Source organism: Anopheles nili, chromosome 3, assembly GCF_943737925.1.
Source record: "Anopheles nili chromosome 3, idAnoNiliSN_F5_01, whole genome shotgun sequence".
Lineage (NCBI taxonomy): Eukaryota > Metazoa > Arthropoda > Insecta > Diptera > Culicidae > Anopheles > Anopheles nili.
The window spans coordinates 2,688,410-2,710,677 of NC_071292.1; the positions used below are offsets into that span (position 1 = coordinate 2,688,410).

The window sequence follows — 22,268 nt, forward strand, 5'->3', positions numbered from 1 at the left end:
TCAACCCCATCTTCGCCTTCGAACCGTTCGATATGCTTCATAGATCAAAGCATAACAACGATCACGATGCGTTTTCTTGATGCTTTTATTTATGTGCCTTTTTTCTACCTACCGCTCGGACCGGCTCCATTCAACTCCATTATGCACGGCCGCGGCATCTGGTGGGAATAGATGTTCGTCTCGCAGTCCCCCTAATATGGGTCCATCAGCGATGGGAGATGGCTTAAGGTGCGAGCTAAACGAGCCAAACGAGCAGAATAGAACGCAACATCAGGTTCAGGCGCGTACCGCAGCACTCTCGTGGTCGTGAATGTCCAAAAATGAAGCCACGAACCCTTCTTTGACCTGGTGGTGGAAAATCCTGGAGGAGAACTGGCAGAGACAGGCGTGGAAATTATGTTGATTTGTAAACGTGGCAATAAGCCCCGGGCGCGGTGAACTGGCAGCAAAGGGCGAAACTGTATCGTCCCGAATGATTAGAGGCTAGTGGCATTTACATTTATTTACTCTCGATCATCATCGACAAGTCCGGGTTGGCTGAAAACCCCCGCTTGTGAGGGTGCCTCAAATGCGGCGTTTGCTCGGTTTGAGATGATTATACTTTGAGAAAAATTGCTCCTCCATCGGCCTTCTCGCTCGATGCTTCGGTCGACCTCTTCTTACACAGTAGAATCATTGCAGACCGTTCTATATGCTTTGTGTCTTTGAAACTCACTCGATCTCGATCTCGATCTCGGAACTGATCCGTCCAGGTTTCGGAGGGCTGCGCCAAAAGCGTCAACTCATCCATTTTGGATTCCACTCCATCTCCGTTGCCAGCCAGCGCTAAAGATAATATTTATTCGTATCGAATCGATCGTTTTGGGGGATTCGTGAAAACTGACCGACCGATCGTTTTTCTGCATTTTTGGAGGTGATTGCATGGTTATGGTGGTCGGTTGAGAGAGGACGGAAAAGGAGCACTTTTCTGGCATCCTTGTGATTGTCATCACGCCAACATATCGGTCTATTATTATTCCTTGAAAAGAGAGTGGCTCGCAGCACGATCGAGTGGAACAGTTTGTCATGTTGGCTTAGTGTGCGATACAAAGATATTTATTTTCATTATTCAAATTGCTTTTTTCTCACTCTCTTTAATCTTGTGTGCTTATAAGGAAAACGTGATGGAAAGCCATTTGCCCTAATCAAAGACGTTGAAATCTGAAGGCAGAATGAAGATTTACGATTCGATGTTTGATTCGACCTGCGGGTTAGAGATCTTCCTGCGCTGATCAATTTGTGCGATTTATTTCTGTCTAAAATGGTTAATCTTTGAATTTTGAACTCCATTGTCGGGTTGAATTGACCACCATTGTGTGGGATGGTTTTCTTCTGATCGTCTCAATTTCGATAGCGTTGTTGGAATTACGAGATGTGAGTTGAGCTCAGTAGTTGTCACTACGAGATATGAGTCGAGTAGTTCTTCGTCCAACGTTCTCATTCAAAAATGTTAATCCTGTTAAATAATTTCCCTAACCATGAAGAATGCTTTTTTGATATCCAAAACCATTCAATGATTATTACGAATAATTTAATACTGAAAACACAATTGTACATCGCGATGTCGAAACCCAACTCAGAGAGACGGTCGGTAGAACGAATTTCGCTTTGAAAACATCATGTGAAAGGATCATGCTCCCCGCAGGTAATCGAATGCATTCGAATGCATTTTTTGTCAGTGTTCGATTATTCAACGATGCCGTTGAGTTCGACACAGTGGAATTTCGATCTCGCGATGACAAGCCCTTTGGCAGTGGATGAACTGATCTTGAGCCTTGGATTGATCGATCGATGAACCACGCGCGATCGCAAATGAATGCACGCGCGATCTCGCGATTCATCCGGCGGGAATTTGTATCGCCATACGATGGAAAGCGAACCCAAAACGAACCGGGCAGGGAAGGAAACATCGCCTATCGCCATAAAAAGGTGTTGCGTGTGCCGCCACCACCATCGGGCGCTTTCCGGCGGTAACTAACACACCGAAAATTTGTCGTGATCAGCGGAAACGGGGCGCAAACGGCGGTGTAAAGGCGGGAATGAGAAGTTGAAAGGAAAGGCCGACTCGCGCCGATCAATCGGAGCTCGTAGGCTTCGTGGGAACCACGGGCTGGGTGTGGGGTGGCTGTTAATCCAAACGAGCCATCATAAATAATGAAATTTATTATGATGATCCGCGCGAGACGGCGATCGAAAGGCGTCGCAAAGGGAGTGATAAAGAGGCTTGCTTGTGCGAGCGAGAGCACCGAGAGAAAGGTACGACCAAATAAAAATGAACGGAACGGACCGGGGAGGAAAATCGTATCAAATGGAACCGAACGGGTGGAATGGAAATAAGCTAACGGAATAAACCCGCCAGGATCGAAAGAACCGGCCAGACCGAGATGGCTAAGCTTGCAGAAAGCACATAAACCAACACTATCGTTTGAAGAAAAAGCGCACGATCGAAAGCCGAGCGAGAGCTTTGGCCACTTGTCAAAAAGCGTGTACCCCGCGAGGACATTCGCAATTATTAAAGAAAAAGCTTTAGGTCTTGTCCGATCACCGGATAGCCTCGATTAATAGCTCTAGCCCACGGGAAAGAAAGCCGTTCCGGATTTCTCTCTGTTTGCAAACGAAGCACGAGCCTCACGATCCGGAAACCTCGACCAGCGGACGTGTTGGCCCGTGGCGTGGTGGGTTCGATTCTAAACGAAATAATCCCGCGGAAGGTTTCCACCCACCCAACGTCACACTCGCACACACCCACACGCGGCTCCCATGCCGAGCCAATTGATAATTATCTCGTCAAGGTATGTGTCAAAATTATCGACATTTCTCCTTCACCCAAGCTCGGGCTCGTGATGGTACGGTCCGAGGCCTCACAGGAGCTAGGAATGGGATTGGTGCTGGAATGGAAAAAGGGGTTTTGGACGGCGGTTTCGGATTACCAACCCCCACGGAAAAGGGGGTGAACCCTGGACCTGGCCGGGATGTGATCACGATTTCCGCTCCGTTGTTGCCCGCGAAAGACCAAACGAGATCTCGCAACGCGATGTTGGCTACGATCGCGCGGACTCATCCAGGCAAGACCGTGACTTCACTCCATATTTGGTGTTGGCTATTTCTCGACGATATCGACGATACACCGATGGTGACCTCCGGCCTCAGAATTCCCCACGGGCGTGTTTGGTTCCTTGGGGGTGCGTCACCAAGCTTTCTCTTTCCAGCCAGGCTCCGCGCGAACAACGCCACGAATTTCACTAAACGGATTAACGAGCTGCCAAGCTGCCGGTGGTCGGGGATCGAATTTCCGACACGTCTTTAAACGGCGTAGAAACACGAGAAGAATGCGCACAAACGCGACAAAATACCCGCGGATCGGGTAGCCTTCTGGGTGTCAACCTGTTCCGTTTTTGCGTAAATAGTTTCCTGACCCGAATCGAGGGCGACGCGTTTCACATTCATTATATCTTAAGCCCCCCGTTCGCGGGATGACGAGATCTAGCTTTTTGGGAGTGTCGCTCGATGAAAGTGCGACTCTGCGAGTGACAATATTAGCATTGTTACCGACGTTACTCTCGCGAGCTCTACCCGCCTTTAGTGCGGATATTTGAATTGCTGATGAAGTCGTCATGCAAAAGGTATCTCGATGCGTCTCAAACTACTCCCGACGGGAACGAGTATTCGCCCTGAATTTGCCAGCTCGCTGCTACTAATCTTTATTGACATGTTGAGATTTCCTATCCCCCAAAAAAGCTATATCTCTCGCACGTTTTCGGCAAATGGACAAACGGATACCGAGCTCGCAAATAACTGGAGCACGACTCGTTCGGTGCGGCTTTCAAAAGAGATATGTTTCCTTTGGTCGTGGTCTTGCCCGAAAAGTCCTAGCACCGTGGGCAAAACACCCAGGCCCAGCACGCCCCGAAAGCCAGCACGCGGATGATGTGCTGCCAAGAAAGAGGTGCCCACTGTTGGAGGCTGTGCCGTGGCCTAATTAAGCCTCGGGCCACAACTCGCGGCCTCACGCCACGTCGACGGTTCGCCGCACGCCGCCAGCACACGCCAGCTCTCGCTTATTAATGATAATTTTATGCTCACGAAGAGGTAGTTCCGCTGCGAGTGTTTCTATTAATTTGCGTCTAATTTAACAGCTTGTTTAACATATTAATTTCGGTATCTATTTACGGGGCCTCCTGCTTTCTGACGCTGAGCCAGAGCAGGACAGCGAAGAAGCTGAATGAATGCATGTCGTGGCATACCCGGCGAATGTCACCCGCCGGTTTCGCGTCCACACACACAAACACACACACATACACACTCACATTCCGGTGGTGGAGGGTTCCTTTCTTTTCCTTTCCGAGCGCCCGCAGGAAAAGACTTTTACGAGATCAACCCACGGGCTTTCGGAGCGCACCTTTCGGCGTATTCGCTTTAGTTTATGCCTTGTGCCTGACGCGGTTGCTGCTGCTGGTGATGGTGCTGATGCTGCTGGGGGTGCGTCTCATGCGGAGGGTTGTTTTTTCACCCTCCCCAAAGCCCCCGTCACGGGTGGTGCTCCATCATCCGTTTTACGAGGCCACTCTCACTCGGTGTCTCGCGGGCTTTCAACACCGATTTAGTGGACGATTTGACATGTGTTTTCTATCCATTTTATCACCCCGTGCTTTAGTTTTTGTTTCATTTTAATGCCACCCCATTGTGGCGGGGTTGCCGCCTCGATCGCTATTCGTCCTGTCCCCTCCCTGGGGCATGTTCGTTTTGTTTCTGCTGGGTGCGTATATTTTTATTTTTCTCTCTCCCTTTTTGAGCGGGAGGTGATTTAGTCCACTTTTCTATTCCTTCTACTGCGATACTTTAGTCGCGACATAGATTAAGAGTTGTTTTCTGGTTTTTCCCCCCTCGGCGTTCTCGGGTTGTTGCCTTTTATCTGCCACCCTTTTCGTCCTCCACATGCTCCTCGCCACTATTCTTCCCCGTTGAATCGTCCGATCAGTTCAGACCTGATTGAGAGGCGCAAAAGCTCGTCAAGCCGTTGGTTCACCTGAGGGTGGTTCGCCTTCGACACGTCGTGTCACGTAGGGGCAGGGGCTGTCGGGAGGCCACGGGGGTCAGATTGGGGGTTAAAAAATTATGATCGTTTCCACGCCACGCTTATGGCTTAATTGTGGTTCCAATTTTGTTGCTTCATTTCGCTTTATCTGCCTCTCGCTTTTCCCGCACCGCATCGACGAAGATGGCCGTCAAAACCAGAACCATAGCTAACCACATCATACATACCAACACGCGTCATTAACTTTCCGCTCGTGGGACTGCGGAGGGGTGAGGTGCTCCGAGTGCGGGCGAGATTCGTGTGGGTGTCACACGCCGTCCGAGGGTTTGATGTTTTAATTAAAGAAAAAATGCGCGTCCTGGTACGCCTCCGACGCAAACGATCGCGCCCCGCAAGCAGGCGGAGAAGAAAAATATTTAAAAACCACCTTTTTGCCGACGGGATGGATGGAAGGACGGATGGACGAATGGATGGATGAATGTACGGATCGATGGGAGCCTGCTGGCCCTCGGGCTGGTCCCACCTTCCTCGAAGCCTTTACAAACATTGATGTTTGCGGCTAGCGAGCTTCTCAGGGGCTGGCTCTTGGCGCTGCTTCTGCTGTTGCCAGCGAGAGTAACCCGAATCCTCCCTCAACGAAGGTTCGCCTCTGGGTTCCGTTGATTGATGTTTCAAATTGCCGATACAAAACGATGAGCGTTTGCTTGCGGGTGCGCGCTCGCGATACGTTGGGATGTGCTTTGCTGTGGGCCTTTTTGCCTTCTTCTCGTAGAAGGGTTGGAATTTTAATTCTTTTTTTCTGTTGTTTGACGCCAACTGGCGTGGCAGCGCTATTTGAACCAAGGCGACGAAGGCCGTTAGCGGGAAATCAGCAGCTCATAATTGCTGGCAATTTGTCAATGAGGAAGTCCACTCCCTCCCATCAGCCACCCGGGCGCGGAGGCTTATCACGCAACGCGGTTGAACCGATGCAGATTCATTTTTCAATCGCCGCGAGTCGTGCCGGCTCGATGAGGATCGATTTGTCAGGCGATTATTTGATGGCCGATCGACGACCCGTGAGGCTGTGGTGAGGCTTTGCATAATCCATGCGCTCAACAACGGCTTTAGGCCTCTAGACCGAGGTTTCGATCTAGCGGAAGGTTGCTAGAGAAGCGAACAATGGATCCGCCGGAATTCCCAGCGTGTGCGCATTCCGTGTTTCAGGACTGCCGGGGCCCGGTTCCCATGGCATTCCCGGGCACACGGGATATACTCGCGTTGCCAATTTCGAAGTAAATCATCAAACATATACACCCGCCAAATGCGACAACCGGTTGCGAGGATGAGGTTTCGGGTGTGATTTTTGACGCGAATGAGCAGAAAATTGGCATCACATTAGCGAGCGAATCGAGATACGGGACGCTCATCGGGCTCGAATTAGGCTTAGACGGAGCATCAAAATGGAAATCGAATGGCATGCGGGATGATAAATTAATCGATATTATCACCCTCGTTATTGGATGGCGATGGCATTTTTTGGACCCATTCCTACGAATCGTCGCCTGCGACGGCTCAATCAGGAGGTAATCGTTCCAGTGTGCAAACATTAATTTTAATCAGCAAGACGTGAGAAAGGAATGTCTCGTCTCGAGTGGTGTAGTTTCGGATTTGGAAGTAATTTGTTAAAAATCATTCCATTGAGGACTGACTTCCATCGTACGTGACATATGAGCTGAGCGTATCCTTGCCGGGTTTGTGGTCCATTATCCGAAGTGCCCAAGTGGAACCGGAAAAGGGACAAATGTGTACCTTTCGGATCATTTCGAGGACCTACGTAAAGCGCGAAACTTCGATGGAGACCGCTCAGAAAGGGTTGATTTTTCCACCGAGCAATAATCCTAAATCCCGTTTTAATGGAGCCCGCCATCGCTTTCCGAAAAGCTTCCCCATTCCTGCAGGACGGCGAGCTAATCCGGTTTCGCGTTGACAGAATCAATTAAAAGATAAGTTTAGTTGCTCAGGATCGGTTTCGGTAAACTCAAACAACGGTTCGTAACCCCTTTTTTGAACCCCCGTTCCCGGAAGCGGCAGGATGTGATCCGGAACCGGAAGCTTAGCCGTTCCCGTCGCGCGTCCCATCGGTGGAAAAAAGGCAACGAACCATTCACATACACACAAAACCCTTTCAACGGACACACACGCACGCCCACCTCCGACCGCTTGTGTGTACCTTTGGTGGAGGGGTTTTTGGTGAAATTGGAAAACCTTTTTCCTAATAAAGTCATCAATGCGCCAGGCGGCTTCCCATCGCTGGTAGGGCACTTGGTGTGGGGAAAATTTAATGGCACTCGGTGACAAGGTGATAAGGAAAAACGGCCACTACGTTGGTGGCGCGCATGTCAAGCGCTTTGATGCCCAACCATGACATGAGGCTACGGAACGCCATTTTCGTGTATCTGCTCTCTCTCTTTCTCTTTCTCTCTGTACGCTACATACATCCATTAGCGATTAGCGAGTGGGAACGAAAAAAAAATCTCCGTTCGCGAAAACGTCAACCGCTGCTAAATGATTATGATAAGAAAATTCAGCAGGAGCAGGGCGTTGCTGTTTTAATTTACCTTCAGGATTTCTTTTTTCGCTTTCATTCCAAATCTCGCCCCCACCAAACGGTTGGGCAGATAAAAAAGTGTCGCAATTCACTGAAGATTAGATCAACCGATAGCCCGAAACGAGCAGCAGAAGAAAGCCATCAGGCAGGGCTTTTCCGAGCGAAATGGGTATGGGTGGCCACACGAACCGAGCATACTGCGATGGAAAATTGCGCCCGGCTCGGAAGGATCGGATTTGCTGGGTTGTGTTGGTTTCTGGGTTTTTTTTTGCGTCGTCATGTTTGGGGCTAATTTTTAAATTAAGCAAAAAGCTTACTCGAGGCAGCGTTTAATCGCCCTTCGCCTCGTTCGTGTCGGTCTCCCCGGGGAGCGATGGAAACTACGGATGAAAATCGCACAACCTCACTTCCATGCTACTCAGCATTTTGCTCAGCTCAGGAAAGTGAGTTGGTGTGAGCAAGAGAGACGTTTTTTTTATTCCTTGCCCTTACCCAGAGCTGGCAACGAAATGAGCACCAAATATTCGACCGAAATTCAAATTTCACCTGCTGCTGCTGCTGCCTGCTGATCCTCTGCCAGTTTTTCCGACTTTCCCGCCGTTATATCCCGACGTTGGGGGATCAGATTTGAGTTCGGATTCAGTTACGGACAGAGATTTTATCCACCCTGAAGCCGCCCAAATTCCCGCCAGTTCCCGATGTCCAAACAATCCCCGAAATGAGCGTCGTTCGCCCCTACATGTGTGCGTGGCCCTACATGTGAAAGGGCCGCCGGCAAAACGAGGTAAGGGGGATCGCCTTTATTTGATATGGTAATTGAAAATAATGGATAATGTGATAGTCCATTTCTATCACTCGTTGCGCACTCGCTGCCACTGCTCTTCTTGCTCGAGGACGGACGCGCCCGTAGAAAGGGCTCGGATTATCAAAACGGAGCACGATCTTCGGCCCTTACGCACGCCCGACCGCTGGCCACGGATGGACACATCATCGAGCTATCAGTTTCATCATCATCATCATCATCATCGTCAGACCGACGAGCCCACGAACGCCATGTGAGGCCTCGGTGTCGATTCGCGCATCGCACACACGAGACGGATTCGGTGGGATTTTCTCCCGCCTGGGTGAATTTTCGCGAGTTCAGGTGAGGTGGCGCTGTGGCAAGGTTTGGTGTGCGGAAAATGGATCACTTCTAAATGCCCGTTGCGCACTCATCCCCAATGGTAGGAGGGTGCGCGTTTCGTGTGCGAAGGCATGTTTGCATGCGCTTATCAAGATATGATGATTGTATAATAAGATACTGTCCGCCTCAATGCTCGCATAAACGATCCGTGGGATTTGACCGGTTGAGTTGCTGGATAGGTCTAGAACATCGTTGGTTAGATCCATTGTGGCAGCCAGCTCCATGCCGAGCGCCAAGCTTAGTTAGGTGGCAGCGTTTAATGGGGGTTTTTGGGAACCCACAATGCATCTCGTGCTGCTCGTTTGTTTTAAAATACGAATTCGTTCCGTAACTTGCCCCCTAACAGCTGACATAATTGTGTTCAATGTTTGCCGGATTTAACACTTTTACCCAACCGGGGAGAGGTTTCTGTTGAGAAATTAACTCGCTTTGCCAAAACACACAGACACAGAGCCCTAGTCGGGGGTTTTTTTTTGTTGGGTCTCCTGCAGACACTACGGAACCCGGACTGGAATCCGGATGGCCTGGCAAGCCGACACACCAGCTCTAGTTTTCCTCGGTCAGGGTGCCTTGACTTTTTGGGTGCAGCATATGTGGCATGATTATCATAACTCGTTTAGTGCTCCAAATGCGCCACGGTTCCCGGGAACCAGCAGAGCCCAGCCAACTGGGTCCGATTCTTGACGGATTCGCTTCCGCCGTCTCTGTCTCTCGCTCGTCCGCTGTCTAAGCCGTCCACGGGGAAGGACTGGCCGATGGGAGGAAAGGGCACCTAAACACAATGGACCCGCACATAGCGAGCGCCATGATACCACGGCGTTAAGGTCGGGAATGGACACGAAAATGCGAGATTGAAGTGAAGAGATAAAACAAAGGCAAACATAATCAAATGAAAATCAAATATAATTAAATTGATATGTTTCCACCGACCTCCGGGGTACGCCCCTTCCCCACCTTCTCCACCTACGTGGTTCTGGAATAGTGGTGGCAAGTGAAGTGAGCCCAGGATGGGTTCGAGTGGATTAGAGATTTAGCGTTTGGCGAGAGCATTCGGACAGCGCTCAGTGGCCACCGAGAGTACCTCGAACGAGAAAACTTTCCCGCCATTGATCGTATCGCATTGCGGGCGTGGGGGATTACACCCTCCCCCCCCCCCATCCTCCATACATTCACCCGCCTCTTTTAGACCTTCCAGGGATGGTGGAGTACATCACCCATCACAGCTGGCTGGAGAAAAATGCCGCGTGGCTCGTGACGGGAAGCGCGTGGGGATTCGTGATGGAATCAGGGAAATTATGAGCTGTAATCGAGAAAACTGATGTGGAGTAATTAGGAGTGCCGCCACCGCCGCATGGATTTGAAGTGGATTGACCACGGCTAATGCAGGTCCGGTCGAGAGCCGCGCTGAAAAGGCCGTCGGATCACGTCGCGATTGAAAACCCGCCATCGTTGCAATGAAAACACTTTTCCGCGCATATGCGCCATCATCATCATCATCATCGTTTCCGTGTGGTTCGACACTCCTCTAAAATACCCCACCCAATGACAATTCAATGATTGTGGAACCGGAGTACGCTATCATACTCTATTATTCGTTGTTTTCAACAGCCTTTTTGAATGCGGAAAACGCTTCCCACCGATAGCGCTTTGAATGTAAACAATCGAACTTTACTTCATGGTTTCGAGATCTAAATTAATTGCTTAGCATACGATTAGCGTGGGGCAAAATTTGTTGTGCTGAACAAAAGAAAGAACAGCCCCCACTCAACTCAGAAAGGGCGCGAAAATTAGAATCATCGACACGAAAAAAGGGGATCCTTCGGCGATCGCAGGATCAGCAAAGCCTGTCCGTTTTGTTCGAGTGGTTTCGACGGTGGCTGAAGTTCCTGGAATACCCCGATCCGTTTCCATCGGGCACATAAAAACATAATCCCACCATGGCACCTTGCTCTCAGCGTCGAGAGGTGAAAGTTCTTACCGCCAAACTTCTGCTCAAGAGTGATTAGACAATCCCATTTCACTCCCTCGGTTCCTTTCTTCCCTACGGCCTACCAGAGCCTCATCGGAAAAATGATAATATAGCAGCCGTGAAGCAAGGGCGCGGTTCAACGCGCGATTCCTTCCGCAGCAAGCGTCGCGCGGAAAATTGGGGAAAAATTTCAATCATCTGAAAATCGCCAAATTTATTCACTTCGCCAACGCAACGCAACTCCGCCGTTCGTTCGCCGTTCGTCGTTACGTAAACTTGCCGTTGGTGTTACATCGGTGGGGAAAAGGGCGATGTAACGTTTTCTTTTTTCCCGTTTCATCGGCCGTCTCTTTCTCGGGCACTTTCTTCGATTCGCTATCAAAACGGGAAGGAACCTCCAGCGTTCCTTGGGGTTTGAGAAAGATTTGATTTTTCGCACACCAGTCCGACGACGGCTGGGTTTTAATTTATTCCACACAGTGACACACACAACACAAGCTCGAGAAGGCTCGAGCCAGAGCAACGATTTTCGCGAAGTCCAGTTCTTGCGAGTAGATTTCGAGTGTTCGAGCCTCGATGCGGCGATGATGGATCTGTGTGGCTTGCCGGGGGACGGAAGGATGGAAGTGTAATGAAAAGTGCTCTCGGGAAGATTTAGGGACATAATTAAATTAGTGCTGGAACGCAGGAAGGGAGGATGGCTCGCTCTGGCATGGGCGCGAACGGATGAGAATGTTATGAGCGCGCGAAGGCGGAAACATCGTAAAAACCAGTTAGGATAACCGCTTTTCTTTCCTTCCTTCCTTCCTTCCTTCCTTCTTGCCTTCCTTTTCCGCCCGGCTTTTCCTTCCGTCGTTCGCGCTGTCCGGCATCCTGAAGGAGTGCTGTCAAATTTCCTTCAACCGCGCAACTGTCGCCGCCGCCGAGCCATCGCGCCGACTTTTTTAGTGCCACTTTCTCCTTGACGAGATGCCTTGAAAGTCCTTGAGATGGAGCTCGGTTTTAGTGTACAGTTCGGGTCGTGAAATAGGCACGCGCGGGGCCCATGTGTCATGTTCCGTTTGCGAAAGCCTCCCGGTTTGTTTGGAGTTAATTGCATTACTCGGTTTCGCATTGTATTCAAAAGTTAAACCCAACTCTCGCTCTCGAGGGCCAACTTTATCGCCCATTTGGGACACAATTTCGTCCGGCAGTGTAACCACCGAAAAATGGAGTTTCCCTCAGGAAGCGGGATAAAAAACACCCAGTCTCCAAGGACCTCTCAGCCCTCTAGGTCGATGGAACACGGCGTAGCTGCGCAAACGACGATGATTATGAGGACATGCCGTCGGTCGGTAGCGTCGTGTCGGTGAGGACACTTGAGTTATTATTGCGATTTTGGGCTACCGCCTCGGAAAAACCCTCCGGTGTCCACTTGGTTGCGCGCCGCCCTTCGGGGACTCGTGCCACATTTTACGCCGCGCTTAAAGAGTTGCTTCCTGCGGTGTTGTCGGCCGTTTGCCGCTGCTTCTGTTAACGAGGCTTCCGCATTGGCGCCTTGGCACACATTTATTCACTTGTCTAAAAATACACCAACGAGCTGATTACATTTTTTAAATGCTTAATGCTGAAGTGATTTTCGAGCCCTCGCTCCTGGTGAACGAGTTTTCGAAGGCATGAGCATGGAAGAGGGTGGAAAATCATCATCCCCCAAAATGGCGGAAACGGAACCACAGCGAGGCAAAGGTTCCTGTCCTTACATATTCGGCGAGTTTCATCGCTAAACCATGTACGACCGATGGCGAATTGGGCTCGCGGGATGGAAAATCACGGTAAAGGTAATAAGATTCGCGTTTTTTTCTTCGTCCTGACACAGTTAGTTCCATCCCCGTGGTGGCGCAGTGGCCACCAAAGGGAGGAAAAGTGAAGCAATATTCACCCAACCGGTGGACATAATTTCATTTAGGCAGCGAAGGCCTTTCGCGTAGGAGCTTTCGCGTGTCGAAAGAGGAAAATGAAAAAAAGTCTCCACCACTGATCTCCACGTAAATCCGGTGGTCTTTCAGTATGTCCTTCCCCACGAAGGAACCGATCCAGTGTGGAGGGAAATCTGCCGTCAGGATGGGTTTATTTATAAGTGTGAACGGAAATTGAAAACGCCATAATAAATAGTTTGCCACTCGCGTCGGCAGTGGCCGGGGAAATTTCGCCGTGGGTCTTTTTCACGCTTCAAGGGACTGTGCATTTCTTCTGCTTATTTCCTGCCTTTCAGGAGAAGCGTTTAAGCAGCGACGGTTGGGGTGACGATTCGGCTAGAACCCGCGCGCTAGATGGTGTAATAATTTTCCCGTCCTCGCATTCCTCATCACAAGCGTCTGTGCGTTTTCATTGGTTTGTTAATTTTTCGCCTCCTTTTCTTTCTCGGTCCGTTCTTCGCCCGGGTGCGTTTGCAGGACTACACGACACCGTTAATCCTGGCGGCTGCCGGAGGACACACCGCTTGCGTCATTGAGCTGCTGGAGCAAGGCGCCGATCCAAATGCCCGTCGAGTGGTAAGTAGTGTGAGATGGAGGAGCCGGGAAATGGAGCCTGGTGGAAAGGGGGCAACAAATTATAATATTCGTTAGCACGAGAACGGTCACCCTCGGGACGAGGCAATCGATGTGCTGGCGGGAAAACCAACCAATGCGTACCCGAGTGCTCCACATTTGACCGGGAACCGGGAAAATGTAATGGAAAATTCCCAAACGAACCGCTTGTACGCTAAGTGGGAAATTTGGAAGAAAAAAATATGCCGAATCAAGCTTTGGTTTGGTCTAGCGTCCATTTGCTGCCTCGTGCTCAGTGGAGGAAAACTGTTTGGCTTCCTTCCGGTGGTGTCCGTGTGGTCGGTTAATTCCGAGCAGGAAACCGAAAAGCTTTTCCATTCGAATCCGTGCCGGTGTTTTATGGGTACGGTCACATGGAAACATTTCCCTGTTTTTCCTGCCCGGTCGCTCGACCTCAACGCACGTGGAATTTGTGAAAAATCAATGAACAAATTCAGCTTTCGTGCTGCCACCCAGCACTTTGTCTCGCCCTTTGTTACGCCATGACGGACAAAAAACGTCGATAAATGTGCCAGCATTAAGATGATGTTTAATGCTCGTCCCCCCGACTTGAAACGGCTCGTTTCGTCTCGTGACAAGCTGTAAAAATCTCATCCCACTACCACTTTTCGTATGCGGTGGGTGTAATCATCTGCGCGCGTTCCCTTTCATGTCCCGCCGACAGCACAAAGCTGACGAAAGTTGTAACGTTAATGAAATATTTCAACCCTCTTGGAGCCGCCACTCTTCCCCGTGAGCTTCTCCACATTCCGATTGCTAATATGCAAAGCAAGTAAACATATCAAACCAATTTCGGACGAAGGATAGAGGAGCTTTTACGAGTGTATGTGTGCGGTACACAAGCGTCAAGAGCAAACTAGTGTCGCTTGGCGAGGCGGCGCTGTCCATCAAATGGTAGTTTTCAGTCGTTTCGAGATGACAAAGAACACGCCCGGGTCGCCATGGGAAAAATGAAAATGATTTTTCACATTGACCCGTTCGTTCGAGTATCGTTCGGGTGGGGTTATGCCAGCTGCGCCCAGTGATGAGGACAATGGGTGGACTTCTTTTGCCATCAGAGACCCGTCCAGACCGTGTGAGACGCCTCGTATGGATGGGAAAACCCGGCTCAGGAGGGTGTTGCCATGGTTTTCGGGCGCTAAATTGGACCTGTTTGCATCTGTGCGCTTGTGTGCACTCCTTGTCTCGCTCTGTGGTGCGAATGTCCTGCCGAGATGTGCCGAGATCATCACCGGCGGTGGGAAACAGATCCACCTTTCTGCTTCGATCTTTCGACGTATCTAACCACGCGCGCTTTTCCGTGTTTTCTCTCTTTCGTTTTCTCTTCCAGACCGGCACGACGGCATTATTCTTCGCAGCACAGGGCGGTTTCGTCGACGTTGCCAGGATACTGCTGAAAGCGGGAGCACCGGTCGATTGCTCGTCCGTGGTAAGCATCTGTTTTCTCTCGCGTCCCTTGGTGACGGGTTTATTAATTTTATTTTATATACACTATACACCCTTCCCGGTATGAGGAGCGCTGGAACTAGTTTTTTATAGTCGAAAGCGAGAAAAGAGTAATAAAAAGCCACCCAGGAATCGGAAGCCATCCCAGTGCCGCCGATGTAGCTCAAAAGAATACATTTTAAATCAGCCCGAGCGTAAGCGGCGAACGTCATATTACATTCTGAGCACGCCAGGCACCACTGGGGAAGGATCAATCGTGGCCATGTCCGTGTCCGAGTCCTGTAGCGTTGGGCGGTTGGAGGCCAGCAATTTGTATTTGACGACGTGGCAAACATTTCAGCACAATCTTCGGCACACAACAGAGAGCACATCTTGAACGGGTGGCGTGAACAATAAGTGAAAAGCATTGTCAACGCTGTCGAAGCAAATTAAAATACAGCATGTTATGCACAGAATGCACACCGCTGCTCGCTGTCCTTGGATCCTGGATCCGATCGGGCGCTTATGGCAGGCGTCCGTTAAGGCCACAATTTTGCCTTTCGGAAGAAATTTTTATTTTAATTAAATCCTTTTCTCACCTGCACGCTCGGTGGAGTTTATGTGCGCTTCGAATCCGTGGATCCCGTGTTCGCGTTTCTCGGTGATGTCCTGGCGTGTGATGTTGTTTAATTTTTCTCTTCCCGTTTTTCCCACAGGACGGCGGAACGCCCCTGTTCGTCGCCTGCCAGGGTGGCCACGAAGCCATGGTAAGCGAGCTGCTAAGCCACGGTGCCAACGTGCACGCCTGCATGAAGGTGAGTTTGGTTCGTAATTAGTTTTCATTATTTCACTTCGGATTACTTCCACCTGTCCGCCGCGCTTCCGTGTAATAACTTTCAACGCCGCGAACACCGCTCGGCAGGAGGTCGTCGTCTTGGTCGTCCTTTCGTTGGTGCTTTTTTTTGTCGGCCTTTTCTGCCCCATTCTGACCGCTCGTTTGAATTTCCATCGCCATCGAAACGGATCGAGCCCAAGCCCAGGACCGAAGCCCGAGAAATGGCTGGTTTTGATGGGGCTAGAAATTTGCTCGCCTGTTCGCATCCTGCGGTCACCGTGGTAGACGGGCGCGCGGCAAATTGAATCAAGGATTTTCCTCGTCAAAAAACCGGCCGCACACCGGTTTTGGTTGTGGGTCGGGCTAGAGGGTTGGGCACACCATGATTGGTGTTTAATTTACTCCTTTTTTCGGCTCGAGCTCCCTTTTTCGCCCACCGGCGATGGAAACCGTCCATGGGTGAAAGTGTTCGCGGTCACACGGACGAAGGACGAGAAGGACGATCATAAAAACTGATGTTCAGCGTCTTAAGTCGAACGAGGGTCGTGGGTTGATGGAAGCCGACCGGAGACGTGCTGCTTTCGATTCCCGCAGGCGACCGAGCGTTTAAGTATTGGTTTGATAAAGATTTCGATTTTCCCTTAAGCCAGCGAACGAGGCGCGAGCACGCTAAAGCGAAACGAACCGCGGCAGAGGAGAAAAACACGCTAAATTCTGCTCTCTTCGTCGGAAAAGTTCCGATAACGATGTCGAAGATTATGTATCAGCTTTTGATGCGCGGCTCGTTCGCTTCCTGCTCCGGGCGCTGCTTTGGCGGGTTCACGATCGAACCATCGATCCTTACAATCTTGTGTGTGTGTGTGTGTGTGTGTGTGTAAGAGTGATTGCCGCCAATGCTTGAAGGGCATTGCCAGCCGGTTGCTTCGTGTCGACGATGCGGGAGAGTGTATTAAAAATTAACGTTCTACTTCATTAAAGTCCTCCTAATGGGCAAAAATTGCTTTTGCACGTCGTGTAGCCTTCGTCTTGTTGCACTCTCCCGCTCTTTGCGTCTCATTACGCCTCCTTATCGTACGCTTGCCTTCACGTTGCGCCTCGTTTTCCCTTCAACCGGAACGAAGACATCACATGAACCGATAAGGATGGCAGAGGGTTCTGAAGATTAAATCCAACCCGAGGAAAATAAAATATGCTACCATATTTCCTCGAGCCAGTGTGCCAGCGTCACCGTCGAGGACATCCAACCATCCTTTGGTGGCAACGATCTTGGGAAAATCCGGAGTGCCGGATGATGGTGATGATGATTTTCGCGGGACACCAGGGCTCTCGGTGCAGTTCTCTTGTGACCGGGTGCGCTTACACACACGCGCTTGGGAAGTGGCGCATGTGGCCACGGAAACCTCGGTTCCCAACGACGGGGGCTACTTTCTCCGCAGCAACAACCCCCCCACTAACGGCAGGGAGTTTTCCACCATCCATAAATTAATCATCGGCAAACGAGTTGGCGGCGCAAGCCAGTCCTGTCCGGGAGGGTTGGAAAACGGGTTCGCCTTCCGAGACGCCGGCAAAATGGTAGCGAATAATTAACATGTCACGAACCACGGGGAAGCATTACAAGCAGGATTACACGCGGTTCCGGTGCGTTTGAAAGGAAAATTCCCCTTGATAAATGGCACGGAACTTATCGCTCGGTAGTTTTCCGGATTGAAAATTCGTTTTTGAAGTTTGGGTCTATCTTACAAGTACCCTTTTTGGGGGGCGTGGGTTTTTGGGAGATTTTTGGAAATTCTGAACGCTCGTGTTGCTCATCAAACGCGCTAGTATTCGTCTGAAGATGCTTCACTGGATTCTAGAACGAAAGAAGATCTAATCTACTGAGCGTGCCAAATGCTGTTTCCAGCTGGGTTGTCCGTTTTTATCGTCAAAGGGACAACTCACATGCGGGCGCTATTTACATTAAAGACCACATAAATAGTTCGCTTCATCGCTCAATGCATCTTAGTCCCGAATCGCTAGCAGCTATGAGTCACGTCTCTACGACAGATGCATTGATTGAAACGTCATAAAATGCATTTATGGTGCGTGCCAATTCGCGCATGTCGCCGTATCCAATCAATCTCGGCCATTCGCCATAAAAGTACAGAGAAATGAATTCTTCCGCCCGTTTCCATCAACTGCGGTCTTCAATTAGCCGTTCTGGTGGAAAAGGGCCCACCGATAGAACCAAAAACTACAAAACCGTTAACGACATGCCCCGGCGCGACGCCGATGTTCACAAATCATAAAAATTTCCACCATAATCCAAATGGCGAGCGATTGCCCGGCATGGCGGGTTGTGAATAGTTTCGTACCTTCCCGTTTCGTTTCCTTTTTTGTGTTTGTGTGTATTGCGTTTGCTTTTTGAGCTTCGTCACACTCACCCCTTCACGGTGGATGGCATAATCGAAAATATCAGCCTCGCGGCCACGATCGCTCTCTCGTTAGAGGGTTGCGATAGTTTTCCTTGCAACCCAGCCGAGCTGGCTCGGGTCGGGCCGTTTCTTAGCAACGATGTTTATGAGTTTATTACGTGATTAAGACGCTCTCGCTAGCACCGGGCGTGTTTTTGGAAGGTTCCTTGGGCACCCTTCGGGTTTGCGGGATTTATTCCCGGTCGTGCCGCTGTTCGTGTAGGGATAGCTTTGGGTTTGGCCACCGTCTGCCGCAGGCATCCGAAGGCATCATTTGCCTGGCCGCGTGCGTCCCAGCCTGCGAAGCCCTTGTTAAACCGGTGAACATTGTAATCAACGATGACTTTTGAACGACGGCCAGCGCAAGCAAAAATGCCCACAGTCTGAAAAGGACCACGGCGCTCGGCGAAGTTCGAAAACTCGGTGTTCTAGGCAACGCCGGGTCGGATCTCGTTTTGGGTTGGCTGACCTGGCTGCAGGAGGGAAAACTCGGATTGGATTTCATTTCCGATGGCCGCTACTCCCGGACGCACCACCATGTCCGAAAATCGCTCTTCCCAGGCCGGACCGAAATTAGTTTGCCAGGCGTTGTCCTGCTCTTCCCGCAGATGACTGCGTCGTTTTTGAGGGAACAACGCGGAGGAAATAAAATAATTCCATCCCAAATTTCGTTCGCAAGCTGAGACGCAATCCGATCCGCGCAAAAGTGGCAGGCGCACGGCGAAACGGCGGCGTGCACCTTATACAATTCTAATGAAACGAAGATAAATGATGCATGCGGACAATTTAGATTTTAATGGAACTGCTGCTTAATAGAACGTAAAACGGGTCGGGCCTTTCGGTGGGCGCATCATGAACGCTTCGAAATGCGTAGAGAGGCTGGAAAGTGTACCGTTCAAGCCGGCTCCCTTTCGATGGAAAATTCCCCCCAGACTTCCGGGAATGGCTCCCCGAAGGGCGAAACGACACGTGCAATACAAGAGGACGCAGCTGCAGGAGGCAATATATTCCGCGGAAAATACCCAGCGTATGGAATAGTTTTTCCACGGATATAAAATTGCGTATTCTTAGTCGACTTTCTCCAAGCTATCGGTGTAAATCATCCCCTTAAGGGAAAGTCACTCTTATGCCAAAAAAAAAAACCTTCTTTTTACCCTTTCAACCCTATGAGAAAGGTGTAAATATTTATGGAGCTTAGCATGGACATTTATTTAGTCGTACTTCTTTCTTCGTCTAAGCTCGCTGCCTACTCTCACGTCGAACGGCATGTTGTATCGTCACGCGTTCAATTTGCCATTTGCCCATGAATGTCTATCATCCTGCCGAAGCGGTAGTAAAACATGAACGACCGTTTTATTGCCCTGCGTATGCTGTTTTGCATGTATCGATGTTTACATGAATAAAAAAATACACCCCGATGCAACACTACGTGCCTAGAGGTGGCGTGTTGCATACCAGCTCAGCTTCTTAAAGGATTTATTCGAGGATCGAGCGTGCCACGAAGACGTCGTCGTTACTCACGGAAGGGAGGTTTTGAAAATTCAATTCAATATTTTTTTTTCGCATCATCCTGCGACCAGATGGGGTGCTTGCAGAAAGTAGGTCGACCGCCTGGGTAAGGCTTCGGGGAAGGAATGTAAATGTATGGGAGGAAAAAAATTGAAAACCCTTCACGATTAGCGAACGGCAACGGCCTTCTCGGAAGGTAGATAGGTTAGAAAGCCACCGGAACGAGCGTAAAGGATTCACCCGGGAAACCCACACCACTAGTACGGCGTTTGTTGATGAAAGCGATAACAAAAAAAATACCAACCCACCAAAGCAAACGATTAAAAAGATGCTCCAATCGACCGTGGGGACGTCTTTTCGGATTTGTCTCGCAAAAATCTTACCCAAGCGAGTCCATCTTGCCTCAAATGCCTGTGGCTCTCGGGGGTGGCAAAAAAATGGTAAAAAAAGTCATCCAGAATTATGAAAAGGTTGAGGTGTGCGCCATTTTTCGCGACCACTCAGCCTTAGCATTCCGTTCCGTGCCATCCGTCATCGGCCTGCGGGATTAATTTGGTTGCGGTCTGCTTCGCCCTTAAGGCTACTCGAGAGCCTCAAGAACCGGCAAAAGAGAAGTAGTTCACGCCAGCCCCCGAGGACCGGCTTCCACATCGGTTGCGGTTTCGCTATTGGCGCTTTTTGGCGCACCACGGATGCGAACGCTTCTTCTCTTTTCCGTCGTTGTTGGCCCCTTCGGGTTTCGGTTCGGGGTCGGTAATTTATAGAAGTTCTCCGGGAAGGGATTTAGGTCAGACCCGTAACTGTAAATTGGTTGATTTACTGCCAAACGCCGTGGCCAAGCTGGGTGGTAACTGGTAGGGGCGTTTTTTTGTGTGTGTCTGCAATTTCCGCTAGAATGTTGCAATGGTGGAATCGCAACGCTAAAACCACCCCCAAAGAAGTCACCACCCCCTCGGAGGTCCCCGTTTTTCCACGTGCATAAATAACCACAAAAATCCGTCCGTCAGTGTTGGCCCGCCTAATGATCTTTTTCGCTTGCGCTGATTGCTCGCCTCGCCGCACTGAATGCTGGTGGTTTGACTGATGCGCCTGTGGTGTGGCCATAGGAACCAACGTTTTCTTTTAGCCACAAGAACCACGACGTGCGAAACGGAGGCATATCGTCATGGTGTGAATCCGTGGGAGCCAAGCCTTACCGCCGAGTAGTGAGAACTTTCACGGGCTAATTCGTGTCGTTCGCGAAAAGCCCTCCCAAGACGCTTAAATAGAGCCTCGGAAGGCAATTGTTACAGAGTGTGATCGTGCTTTAGTTTACGACGGCCAAGCGATCATTCTAACGAGCACGTCGAGCTGCTCTCTAAAGCGAGCCAATTCCGAAATTGCACACCATTTCACCGCTCTAATGCCATTTTCGTGATTTTTCCGCACAGGACCGAGCCACGCCACTGTTCATCACGGCCCAGAACGGACACAGTATGGTGTTGAAGTTATTGTTGGCTGCCGGTGCCAATCCGGACGCACCTCGGAATGATGGAGCCACTCCATTGTGGATAGCGGCTCAGATGGGACATGATCACGTCGTCAAGATACTGCTCCACAATGGCGCCCTGGTGGATGCTGTGCGTTGCGTAAGTATCTGCTCTCTCGTGCGCTCGAAACGGCTGCCCCAACTAAGATTCTCTCATCTGGCAGGATGGCGCAACGGCCCTGTTCAAGGCGGCCCACAAAGGACACAGTGCGGTGGTACATGAGTTGCTCAAGTTCCGACCAAACCTGGGACCTCTGGCCAACGGTGAAACGGCTCTTCACGCGGCAGTCATGTTTGGTCACTTACCGATCGTGAAGCAGCTCGTTGCGGCCGGTTCTGACTGTGGCATCCCTAACCAAGACGGTTACACACCGGTGCAGATCGCACGCCAGCAGAAGTTCGCCACCATTCACCAGTATCTGAAAGAGCGTGAGCAACAGAACGCTGGTGGATTCACCAAAAGGACCCAAGAGGGCAGTGCTTCGGGGGCTTCAAAAGGCTCTCCTTCGGTGGCTATTACCGGTTAAATTACCGGTTAACAACCCTTAGACTTCTTGCCTGGCCAAACGATTCCTTCCAGTGTCTTGTTGTTATCTTAGTGTTTTTATCAAGCCCAACTTAGATAGGTTTAGAAGGTAGTTTCGTTATTTTTTGCTCATTAGGGTTGTGTCTTCCAACGACCGTAGTTCCGACCAGGGGAAAAAAGTCACCCAATTTTTCCCATTTGTCGTTGCCCCTTTAACAGAAAGTGTTATTTCGCTCAAAGTAAAGATAATCAATATGCTCAAAAACATACGTAACGTAGGCAGAGAGGATTAAAATTAAAAACTAATCACATAGCAAGCTCTTCCCGCGCAGAGAGCGTACTTATCGTAATAGTTTTAAAAGCCCAATCTGCTGCACAAATATTATCCCTGCTGCCTGTGCTGTTCCATTTTCGGTAACTGTTTTCCGTCCCCCCACAAAATGTACGAACGATTTTGAACGTGACACATGGACACGGATGTCGCTGGAGCTTTTTCCGACCGTGTTCCATTCGGTCCCGGCGTACAATCACTTGCGGTTCCGGTGGCTGTAACGATTGTCGTCGTCGTTATCGTTATTATTGCTGTTATTA

The 22,268-nt window shown here is 50.2% G+C and overlaps 1 protein-coding gene across 1 annotated transcript in view; it reads left to right on the forward strand.

Annotated features, from left to right (window-relative positions):
- Positions 1-21,678, forward strand: part of LOC128727735 (ankyrin repeat domain-containing protein 29) — a 121,839-nt gene extending 100,161 nt beyond the window's left edge. The window contains exons 2-6 of the mRNA XM_053821672.1: positions 13,249-13,347; positions 14,735-14,833; positions 15,546-15,644; positions 21,054-21,251; positions 21,316-21,678. Of these exons, the coding sequence (XP_053677647.1) occupies positions 13,249-13,347; positions 14,735-14,833; positions 15,546-15,644; positions 21,054-21,251; positions 21,316-21,678 (858 nt within the window). The remainder of the gene's footprint in view (positions 1-13,248; positions 13,348-14,734; positions 14,834-15,545; positions 15,645-21,053; positions 21,252-21,315) is intronic.
- Positions 21,679-22,268: the final 590 nt, after the last annotated feature.